Genomic DNA, 12,484 nt, shown 5'->3' on the forward strand with positions numbered 1-12,484 from the left:
ACTGGGTCAGCTCTCCTTTTCTTCCAGGCGCTTTCTGCTGAGAAAAGTCTTCTCAAGGTGGACTCCCGGTTGCCCCACCTGGAGTCACACAGGCCCTTGGGAGGTCCCAGGCATTTACCCCTGTTTTTTACCTATTCTACACAGGGCCCTCTTCATCCCACTGTTTCACCAGGCTAGGTGGCTGCGAGGGACAGGACAGGATCCCTCAGGCCAGTGTGCTTGCCACCCCCACCATCCAGGGTTGTTATGGTTTTGGTACAAACAGTTCTCAATACAGCACAGAATTGGCTGCAAGATACAAAACAAAGCACGTGAAAGCAGTTTTAAGTGGCATAGTGGAGGGCTGGTAAGAGCCCTCACATATCTGCGCAGGTAAAACATTTAAATGACCTGCTACAGCAGCTAAGGCACCAGTTAAAGGATGAGGAATCTGTCAGGTGACAAACAAAGCACTAGCAGGAATATGTGCTGAAGAGGTATCAGAAACTTCAACTGCAGAATTAAACCAAATAATTTCAAAATAAAATGACCTGCTTAATCTATAATTCTGCTTAACTCACATGTCTGAAGAGCCCCTGATTGCTAAAGGAGGAGTCTTGACAGGCGTTTACCTCACTGACTGTACACAGTGGCCTTCTGGTTCCTGTCAGGACCATCACATCCCTAAGAAGGCAGGCACCATCCAGTGAGAAAGGGACAGCCCTTCATGACTAGAGGAAGGTATTGTAAAGGCAAGGGGCAGGTGGCTCCTTACCTCTTATCAGGCTGGCTTACACTAGGCCCCATGTGAACTAAGTCTCTTTGGGAGTTAGAAAGAGGACATCCAGAGTCTGTCACTCTGATACCCCAGCATTACCTAATGATTTTTAGAAGTACAGGTGAACCCCTCAAATTTCAATAATTTCAAACCTAGGATAAGATATAGTCCAGAATAAAGGCATGTGGACAAAAAGACAGAACTGGGATGAAGAGCCTGGAGGGAAGGGATAAGGCAGAGAATGAGGAGATAAGAGAGGCCACAGCTTAGGCAGGGAAGGAAGCACAGAATCAGAACCAGATTTCCAAAGGAATATACCTCTCAGTTCCCATGCGCTAACCAAGCTAAGAAAAGCAAGCAGGCTATGGAGAGTTCTAGTCTGAGTTGATGGAGCTGCTCCTTGAGACTGCCCAGCCCCTCCTAGAAGTCACCTAGCAGTAGAGAATTAGAAAGTAAAAGGCAACAGCCAGCCCACAACAGGTGCTGGGGCTGGGCTGGACTCCAGAGAACCTTCCAGAAGAGTGCAGGAGGCCCCAGACTCAGGGGAAGTGATGGTCACACAGTAGATAGGCTTCTGGCTGAGAGACTTCCAAAGCTTTCACACAAAAGGGGAGGGGGAGGGAGAGATGGTCATTCCCTATGAGGAAGACTGTCAGAGAGTCAAGAGTGAGGGTTGCAACCACACCTGCCCAGGCAGTGCAAAAACCCAAGCCATCACACCCACAGCTGTGTTACATCCACCCAATTCCCTCAAGGATGCACATTCCAGCAGACAGCTGGCCAGACCAGGCACAGCTATGATGGGGCACGGTCCTGAAAAGAGAATAGACGGGGGCTTGGGTCAGTACATAGCTGGTGAGAACTGCCTTTCTATCCTCATACAGCCCATGTGGCAACGACCACCCTTTTATCATCACGGGGTAAAGATGAAAGTCACACAAGAAGGCTAGGACCTGGACCCAGACCTCTTTGTAGACCCCATGGCTAAAACTGTGAAGAATGACAATACCAAATTGAGTATGAAGCAGCTGAATCCCCATACCTGTGAGAGCAAAACAGCCCAAGTATTTTTGGGGAAAGGCCTAGTAGGTTTTTTTTTTCTTTTTTTAATAACAATTCAACATGCACCTATTCTGTGACCCTGCAATTCATCCCCTACGTATTTACCAAGAAAGAGAAATGAGAATTGATGCCCATGTGCAGCCCTATAGGAATAATCATAGCAGTTGTACTCACACCAACCCCAAACTGCAGACTGCCAGGTGTCTATGGACAGGTGAGTGGATACACTGTGCATACCCACATAGGAGTCATTCAGGAAAATACTGGTACAACAGGGATGAATCCCAAAGCACATGGAATGAGGGAAGTCAGGCCCCACTGAGCACACGCATGATTCCATTTCTAGAATCCATTTTTGAGAAGAGGCAAGATTAGTCTAGGGTGAGAGAGTACACCCAGTCAAGGATGACAGGAAATGTATAAATGGCCCCTTCTTATGGTGATGACTAGTTCTGTATCCTGATAAGGCTTTGGACTACACAGGTGAAAAACACACCAGGAGAGGCTCACTGCGCTTTACCTCCTTGCAAGGCAGGCAACCCAAGTGTTTACTTTATCTTTCCTCTCCCAAGAGGCTGCTTGTAAAGAGCATCCACCCAAACAACAAGAACTCTACCTATGACCTAGAATGTCATCTTGGAAAAGTTAAGGAATACACACTTTTTCCTGCAGGCCCCATTTCTATATAGAACAGAAGAAGACTGTCCACATAATCCCATGTTATAGACAACAGGCAGCTGTGGCTGCACTATCATGTTACTTTCAGATTCATTTTCGCTTTGGAAGAGACATCAGACGTTAATGTGAGTGTAGATGATTGTGCCTTCACACAACACACCACTGCAGGACACCCAAGCCCTGTTTCAATACCAAATGATGAGTAGTGACATCCCTAGGCACAAAAGAGGTGACTAGTTTATTTACAGATGTGTCACCTCCTTGGTGAATGCCAAAGACTCTAAAGAAAGATGGAGCAGGGATTCTGTCATCAAGAACACCAGCTTTAACAAAAGAGCCCTGCTTTGCAAGCTTGGTAAAACAGAGAGTACTTTTATGCATTTTTAGTATGCTCAAGTTCACGAGTGTCTGACAAGGGAGTGTGGAAAGCCAGAAAAACAAAAGTCAGGGACAGCTCTAACACCTTAGGTGCTACTGCCAGTCCCCAACAGGCCAAGGGCCCCTCAGTGCCAGATAGGAGCCCCTTCTACCCACAGCACAGGGCAAGCCCTTGGTTTGAATGAAGCCCCATCCTGTGGGTGAGATGCATGATGCAAAGAGGGATGAGAAGAGAGGAGGGAGACATGCAGTTACCCAAAGGCCACACACCCCAAGAGAACCCGACAGGAAGTCATCAGTACATCTGCCCCACATCCACAGAGGCCCATGTAGCAGGCTACTGAGAAGTGGAAGTTGGCCTACTAGTCTGCCACTACCCCGCCCCCCCACCCACCCCCGTGGGACCCAGGGAGCCCCAACGAGGTAAAATGAAGAAGTATAGATGATCTGCTTCAATGCCCATTGACTTCCATCCCCAATGAGCCATACCCCTTAACTTCTAGTCTTTCTCCCCAAGACCTCTGTACATTCTTTCATATTACAGCACACCAGAAAGTAGCTGTAGTCAGATCTTGTCCTATCATTTCTACCTCCAGGGACCACCACGGTGCCTATCACAGTAAGCCTGGTCCTGGCGTGTTAACAATCCAGGGAGGGCTGATGTCTCAGAAAAAGGCATATATAAACACGTTTTCAGTAAAGCATGGGGGTGGCCATTCATGGAGTTCCCACCCCACAAAGGCCCAGAGCAACAAGACACCTAGTCCTTACCTTTCAGGTGCAGGACATCTAGAGAAGAGGCTCATGTTTTATTGAGTTAAATGCTCCTCCACCCAAAACGAGGGGGGGGGGGGGGGGAAGTTGTTCTCATCTATGCATGGCCCAGATTATTTCTAAAGATCAACAATTTGTGACAGAAAGAGATTCTCTATAGCAAAGTACAGGAGTAGAATCTACTTATCACAGAAACAAAACAAAGAACTCAACATAGCTTCCACTGCCTGCCCCAGCTCTAGCCTCCTCCAATAGTCCTGACTTGGGGTGGGGGGGGGGGGAGGGGGGAGGGTAGGCATGTGCCCATGACCTTTGGGCTGGTCTCACAAGGCCAGCAGGCTCAACTTCCACCTCTGTGGATTTCTGTTTTCTTGTAAGCACATTTATGGATGCCAGAACAGAAACCAAACTATTTTAACCTCATTAGTTTTTTTAAACATCCATATTGAGATCTAATTTACATACCACAAACTTCATTCACTGTAGGAGTACAATTCAATGATTTTTAATAAACTTATTGTGCAACCATTACCACAATCCAATTTTGGAATACTTCCACCACCCCCAAAAGTTCCCTTCTGCCTGTGAGATGTTAATCACTGCACCCACCCCTGCCCTCAGGCAACCACTGATCAGTCTCTACAGTAAGTTTGCTTTGGACATTCCCTGTAGATGAAATTATACAACAAGCAGTCTCTGGATCTGTTGTCTTCCCACCAGCATAGGGAGTGTGAGGTTTATCCACGCTGCAGCATAAATCCGTAGTTCACTTTTTTATTGCTAAATAGTAATCCGCTGCATGGATATAACATTTTATTTAATCTTGGCTATATGGACTGTTTCCACTTTTTGGTTATTATGAATCATGCTGCTATGAACATCCATGTACCTGTCTTTGTGTGGACACGTTTTCCTTTCTCTTGAGTACCGTCCTTGGATAGAATACTGGGTCATGTTGAATGTTCATGTCTAACTTTATAATAAACTGCCAACTGTTATGCATTTTACATTCTCACCAGCAAAGTATGAGAGTTCCACTTTCTCCACATCCTCACCAACACTTGTTACTGTCTCTTAAAAAAACAAACAAAAAAACCCACAACCATCCTTGAGACTTGTTTTATCACCCAGCATCTGATCTCCCCTGGAGAATGATCCATGAGAATGCAAAAAGATATATTCTGTTTTCTGTAGTCACCAGGTCTTCTATAGATTCCTGTTAGACCAAATGAGTCAACAATGCTCTTTGAGTCTTCTAGAATCTTACCAATTTTCTGTTTAGCTGTTCTACCAATTATTGAGTGGAGTACTTAATTCTCTATAACTGATGAATTGTCTATTTCTACTCTCAATCCTAGCAATTTATTCCTAAGGTATTTGGGGGTTGTTGTTAGGTGCATATACATTTATAACTGTTATGTCTCCCTGACATATTGTTATAAAATGCTGCCCTTTGGCTACAGTAATATTTTTTGTCTTAAAGTCGATTTTATCTGACATCGATAGTCACTCTAGCTTTCTTATGGTTACTTATGGTATAGCTTTTCCCATCACTTTACCAAAGGATTTTAAGCATCCTTAAATCTAAGGGGTGTCTCTTACAGATAACATATAATTAAGCTGGATCTTGCTTTTTCATCTAGTCTGAAAATCTCTGCCTTCATAATTGGGGTGTTTAAACCACCGTTTTTGTTTTTGTTTTTTTTTTTTTTTTTGAGAGAGAGCGAGAGCGAGCAAGTGCATGTGAGAGCACAGGAGGGGCAGTGGGAGACAGAGAATGTTACATAGGCTCCACATCCAGCACGGAGCCTAACACAGATGATGCAGGGCTCCCTCTCACAGCTGTGAGACCATGACCTGAGCCAAAATCAAGAGTCAGACACTTAACCAACTGAGCCACCCAGTACCCCTAGACTACTCACATTTAACACAATAATTGATATGATTGGGTTTACAGGTGTCATATTGCTATTTGTATTCTACACCCATTCTTACTTTTATGTTCCTCTGTTCCTTGCTGATGATCTCCTTTGGTGTTAAACATTTTTTAGTGTACCGTTATATTCTTTTGTTGATTTTTTAAGTCATATTTTAAAGCTATTTTGTTAATCATTGCTCTAGATATTATAATAATTTTATTAATTTACCACAACATACTTCAGATTAATATTAACTCGACTCTGGTAAAATGTAGATACTTAACCCCAACAGAGCTCCATTTCATTCCTCCTGTTTTATACTATCATTGTCTGACAGATCTATAAACATATAAACACAAGAGATTTTTGTATACCTTGGTCAATTTCCAGAGAGCTGAAATGGTTATTTTTGTCTATGCTGACCAGTGTTAGTTACAGTTAATGCTTTACATGATATGTGTTATAAGAAGAAATGAGAATAAAGTATTTTATATTAGACCATGTATTTACCATTTTCAATGTTCTTTATTTCTTCCTGGGAACTTAAGTTACCAACATGTCATTTTCTTTCAGTCTGAAGAACTGGCTGGTCTGACCGTGACAGATTCTCTTGGTCTTTATCTGAAAATGTCTTTTTTGCCTTCGTTTCTGAAGGAGTTTTGCTGGACACAGAATTCCAGGTTGACAGTTTTTGTCTTTGAGTACTCTGAATGTCACTCAACTCCTTTTTCGTTTCCATGGTCTTGGATGAGAAGCTGGCTGTTAATCATATTAATGCTCCCGTGTATGTGAGGGGTCCTTTTCCTCTTGCCACTTTCAAGATTTTCTTTTTCTCTGACTTATTAACAATTTGACTATGATGTGTCTAGTTATAGATCGCTTTGTATTTAAGCTCCCTGAGGTTTGTTGAGCTTCTCCTCACATGTTTTTGATCATTATTTCTTCAAGTAGTTTTTCTGTCTTGCTCCAACTATGACTGCAGCCTGGGGCTAATACAGCAATCATCCTTCCCCATTTGCCCATCTCCAAGACTGTCACTTCAACCAACAAGGCCATGAGCCCAGGGTTGCTATCCACCACTCTCTTAAATTGAATGAGTCCCTTCTCACCCCTACAGAAAAGAGGTTGGTCTTCACAGCCTAGGCAGAACTTCCCTACCAATAGAACTGGGGAGATGGTATGGAAGGAGTCCCAGGCTAAATGCTACAGATTCTCACTATTCTTACCTGAAGTTTGGCAGTTTCTTAAGCACAAACACTTCTCAGATTGCTGTATGCCTCTGGTCAATTTCTAGAGTGCTCAAACGATGGGCTTTTTTTGGGCCAATTCTGTCCTGTTTTATGGGTTTTTTTGGGGGGACTGGAGGGGGGGGAGGAAATTATTCCCCAGCTTTGATTTATTTTGAAAATAAAACATACACAAATTGGGGGAGCTTGGGTGTCTCAGCTAGTTAAGCGTCCGACTTCGGCTCAGGTCATGATCTCGTGGTTTTTGAGTTCAAGCCCCGCATGAGGCTCTGTGCTGACAGCTCAGAGCCTGGAGCCTGCTTCAGATTCTGTGCCTCCTTCTCTCTCTGCTCTTCCCCTGTTCATGCTCTGTATTAAATTTTTTTAATACACAAATTGAGGGGCATCTGGGTGGCTCAGTTGGTTAAAACCTCTGACTTAGGCTCAGGTCATGATCTCACAGTTCGTGGCTTCGAGCCCTGTCTCGGGCTCTGTGCTGACAGCTGGAGCCTGGAGCTTGCTTCAGATTCTGCTTCTTTTTCTCTGCCCCTCCCCTGCTCGTACTCTGTCTCTCAAAAATAAATAAACATTAAAAAAATTTTTTTGAAGCACTATCAACAATTGCCAAAGTATGGAAAAAGCCCAAATGTCCATCGATGGATGAATGGATAAAGAAGATGCGGTATATGGGGCGCCTGGGTGGCGCAGTCGGTTAAGCGTCCGACTTCAGCCAGGTCACGATCTCGCGGTCCGTGAGTTCGAGCCCCGCGTCGGGCTCTGGGCTGATGGCTCAGAGCCTGGAGCCTGTTTCCAATTCTGTGTCTCCCTCTCTCTCTGCCCCTCCCCCGTTCATGCTCTGTCTCTCTCTATCCCAAAAATAAATAAACGTTGAAAAAAAAATTAAAAAAAAAAAGAAGATGTGGTATATATTATACACATACATACATACACACACACACACACACACACTCTGGAGTATTACTCGGCAATCAAAACGAATGAACTCTTGCCATTTGCAACTACGCAATCAAAAAGAATGAACTCTTGCCATTTGCAACTACGTGGATGGAACTGGAGGATTATTATGCTAAGTGAAATTAGTCAGATAAAGACAAATATCATATGACTTCACTCATATGAGGATTTTAAGACATAGAACAGATAAACATAAGGGAAGGGAAGCAAAAATAATATAAAAACAGGGAGGGGGACAAAACATAAGAGACCCTTAAATATGGAGATCAGAGGGTTACTGGAGGGGTTGTGGGAGTGGGGAATGGGCTACATGGGTAAGGGGTAATAAGGAATCTACTCCTGAAAACACTGTTGCACTATATGCTAATTTGGATGTAAATTTAAAAAATAAAATTAATTAAAAAAATTTTTTTAATATACACAAATTGGGAGCCTAAGTCAGAAAAACTGTCAGAGATAGAGAGGGGAAATGTAGAGAGGGAAAGAACGGACTTTACCCCTTTGTCTGCCTATGTATGCTACATATCACTCCAATGTAGTAAAAAAAGGTTTTATCTTGGTGATTTCAATTCACCAGCCACTCACTGCCTTAAAGAAAAAGAAAATTATCTCTCCTAGAAGCCACCAAAAACTCCCTCCAGTCTTCAACAGCCCAATTTGAGTCATAAGACAGCATGAAAGAAAATGAGGCAGTTTTGAAACAGAGCCAAACAAATTCTAGACACAGAATACTATACAATAGTGAAAATGAATTAACTACTGCTCAATTCAACAACATGGGTACATCTCACAAACATTATATTGAATGAAAGCAAGCAAAGGGTACAGACTGCACAATTCCATTTATTTAAAGTACAAAAACAGAAAATTATCTATGCTGTTAGAAGAAACTGGTTACCCTCAGAGGGTAGTGATAAGTGGGCTAAAGGGGGCCTCAAGGTTGTTTCTTGATTCTAGTTTACAAGGATGTATTCAGCTTGTGAAAATTGGCACCCATCTGTACTTTTCAGTATGTGTACTACATCTCAATTAAAAAACAAAAATGAAATTCTCTCAGCACAACAATCTAAAATTGGCACGTTAGAGGCATCTGGGTGGCTCAGTCAGTTAAACATCAGACTCAGTTTTAGCTCAGGTCTTGATCTCACAGTTCATGCGTTTGAGCCCTACAGTGGGCTCTGCACTGAACCTGCTTGGGATTCTCTATCTCCCTCTCTCTGCCTCTCCCATGCAGGCATGCATCCTCTCTCTTTTCAAAAATAAATAAATATTTAACGTTTATTTATTTTTTATTGTTAAATGTTTATAAACAATAAACATTTAATGTTTATTTATTTTTGAGAAGAGAGAGACAGAGCATGAGTGGGGGAGGAGAGAGAAAGAGGGAGACACAGAATTTGAAACAAGCTCCAGGCTCTGAGCTGTCAGCACAGAGCCCGAAGCAGGGCTTGAACTCACAGACCGCGAGATCATGACCTGAGCTGAAGTCGGACGCTTAACAAACTGAGCCACCCAGGTGCCCCAATAAACAAACATTTAAAATAAATGAGTAAAAATAAAACTGGCATGTTAATCTTACACGATTCAGTGAACCTGAAGCCAAAGAGCTTCAGCTAACCTAAACTATGGCCAGATACAGCCGTGCCGTGCCACCTTTTGATCTGGCCAGTGAGGGATCTCACACTAACCTGGGAACCAAGAACAACCACATTGTGCTATAGGAAGGTCCTTAAAGGGATGTTCTTGAGCCACATGCTCTCAACAAGGATCCAAAGACTGCCTGTTTCCAACAGAAACTGGGGCCGTACACTCCAGAACAGATTACAGTTTGGAAAGGCTTTGGGGTACTTGTTCCTGTAATTTTTGTCAAAATGCACAAGTGTACTTCTCCAATGAATTAAACAGAACATTCTACGTGGGAACTTGGGGAGATACTAGCTCTATATATGGACATCTTATTTTGAGCAAAGACTGAAGGGCAGTTGTTACCAACACTTGCTCTCCACCCTAGGACCAATTCTGGGTACATGTCTGTCACCCATCAACCTATTAGCCAGAGATTATCACCCATTTTACTATTGAAGAAACAAAGACTAAGATCATGTGCTCAAGATCAGCCAGGGAGTATGATGTGACCCCAACTATGCCTGTTGGCCACCAAGGCCAAACTCTGTCCACATTCTCATACTGCTTTATAAGTGTCTTGAGGTGTTTCTAGTCCTGGAGTACTGATCACCAATGCCCTGTGTGCCTAAGTTAATCTCTGATCCCTGCTCCCTTGCATCCTTTATGTGTTGTAACCATATCATTCTCCATCAACTTCAGAAAACATGGTCTAAGTGACCTTGGGTTGGAAGCCAATGGGCATAGTGGGAAAAGTCTGGAAGCAAGAGGCCCAGAGGCCAAATGTAGCCCCAGGCTGTATCAACAGAAAGATCTGGTAACCTCTCCCTCACAATCCACTGGGCTGCCCTGCAGCAGGGCAGCAAGGTGATGACAAGAGAAAATGCACACCAGGAGCCCAGGATCACGAGAAATATCCAGCAGATGGAGTGCCTGGGTGGCTCAGTTGGTTAAGGGTCTCACTTTGGCTCTGGTCATGATCTCACAGTCCGGTCCATCGGGGGTTCAAGCCCTACTTCCGGCTCTGTGCTGACAGCTCAAGCCTGGAGCCTGCTTCAGATTCTGTGTCTCCCTCTCTCTCTGTCCTTCCCCGACTCATGCTTTCTCTGTCTCTCAAAAATAAACATTAAAAAAATTAAAGAAAGAAAGAAACAAACATCCAGCAGATCTTCACAAACAACAGGAGGCTCTTTCTCCTCCTCAGCTACCTGATATAGTACCTGAGACACTACTGAGGACCAAGTCAGAGGGAGAGAAAGAAGAACCAGACTTACAATTTTATTTCTGGAACTTTAAAAGAGGCCTCTGGGACAGGAACAGCAAAAAGCACAGCCAGACAGAAAAAGGCCTTTTTGGGTAGTAGAAACACAGAGCACACACCCCCTCAAACTAAGATGCTTCCCCAGTAGAAGGGGTTGGATTTTCCCATTTATCTCAAAGAGGTAAAAATTGTAAAGCTGAGAAATACCAGGCCAGATAATCTCTGAAGTTCTTAGGATTCCAAAAGTCTGAGCTCCAAAATGAATTTAACATGAAGACTACAGGGTGGAGTCCCTGTGTGGGGTTAGTCAACACTCATGAGAAGGCAAAACGTTCCCAGCTTCCCTAGCTCTGCACCTGCCACCCTCACCCCCACTCTGGGCAAACAGACATGGAAGGGAGTCTGCAGGGGAGGATTAGGGGGTTGGTGAGGGGTGGCCAGGAGACTGTGGCCATACCAACACACCCACTGTGGCGTATCTGGCTCATAGGACATCTAAGCGTAAACATGCTAGAGAAAATGGTTCCCACCAGAGCTCCAAGGGGAGCGGTGACAGCAGAAGTTAGGCCCAGATTTCTCTTTACAGAAAGAAAAGAATGTTTCTGAGTGAAGAAATGAGGGAGGTAGGGAAAGGGGGTAAAGTGAGTCTTAATTCTTTCAAGTTTTTTCCTTAAGAACCTCATAAAACTGAGGATCTGAATACTCGAAGTAATCAGTACTGACTAACGAAAAATCAACAGACCACACCACAGACTTGAATAGTGACCTCCTCCTTCACAACGTGCTAAGAGGAGTGGTGGCGCATGTGAGAAGCATCTCTGAGCTGGAGTCCAGACTCTGCCCCCAGCCTAGTTACCCAGATCCAGTATAGAATCCCTGGCCTCCAGAACCCCAGATCTGTAAAGCAGGGACATATACTGAAATGAAAAACTCCCAACTTTTTCCACAAGCCAAAAGCACCAGCTGAAGAAACAAATGGTATCAGTTTAATGAAGACTCACTGCCTTGCAGGGCAGCCAATGGAGGATACTGCCCCTTCTTCCTGTGAGACCCACACCCCTTGCCATTGATGTCCAGGCCCCAGTGAGGAGACCCCTTGTCCAGGACAGCACAGCAATGCCAGGACCAGAACCCGTAACTCACCAAGGGCTGCTTCCTCAGGCCCATCTCCCCACCGCCTTCTCACACCCACAAGACCTGGTTCCAGGTCCCTCCTGCTCACCTGTATGAGGTACGCATGTCCACGGGCCCGTCGCCCGCCTGCCCTTCACATCTGCCCATGGCTGTCACCTCTGCCCCCCTCAGCAACCCTTGGGCTGGGCCTGCTCCTGGCTCAGGCGTCACTCTCATGTCTCCGTCAGTGTTTAAATCTGAAGACAACAATCCTCTCTCCATTTTTATTTTCTTGCTTTCCACATCATCCTCTGCTGGGTCCCGTTCAAGCGCTCGTTTCTGACTCCGTGTTCGGCATGCTTCTTCAGTCATTCTGAACTTTGGAAGGAGAAAACATGACATTTAAACTTGGCACAACCAAGTTGCTACCTTCTTAGAAACTTCAGTGTGTCAGCTTGAAGAGTTTTCCTTGCCCCATGATGATAGTAGAAGTCGGTACAACAAATTCAGGCCTCACAAAGTGTGCCCAGGACCTTTCTTAACTGACATGGGAAGGCTGGGCAAGATCCATGGAGCATCTGGGGAGCTGAGACCTGCAGGGACCTGGACAGGAACAATGGAAAGTGGCTGATTATTAGAAGGAAGAGGAATTCTCTGTGCTCCAAATTCAAAAGCAAAGAGAGAAAAACTGTTCTAGATCTGAACTTCCTGCCTATGG

At 44.4% G+C, this 12,484-nt stretch overlaps 1 protein-coding gene across 8 annotated transcripts in view; it reads right to left on the bottom strand.

Moving 5' to 3' along the window:
- Window positions 1–12,484, bottom strand: part of GATAD2A (GATA zinc finger domain containing 2A) — a 104,709-nt gene that overhangs the window by 27,304 nt on the left and 64,921 nt on the right. For 6 of the 8 annotated variants that reach the window (XM_086698480.1, XM_086698482.1, XM_086698486.1 and 3 more), the window contains exon 3: window positions 11,876–12,144. In XM_086698480.1, the coding sequence (XP_086554606.1) occupies window positions 11,876–12,144 (269 nt within the window). The remainder of the gene's footprint in view (window positions 1–11,875; window positions 12,145–12,484) is intronic. The other 2 variants (XM_086698484.1, XM_086698483.1) reach the window with 1 other exon arrangement.

The sequence above is a fragment of the Puma concolor genome, chromosome A2, assembly GCF_028749965.1.
Source record: "Puma concolor isolate L17-30 chromosome A2, mPumCon1.1.hap2, whole genome shotgun sequence".
In the NCBI taxonomy this organism is placed as follows: domain Eukaryota; kingdom Metazoa; phylum Chordata; class Mammalia; order Carnivora; family Felidae; genus Puma; species Puma concolor.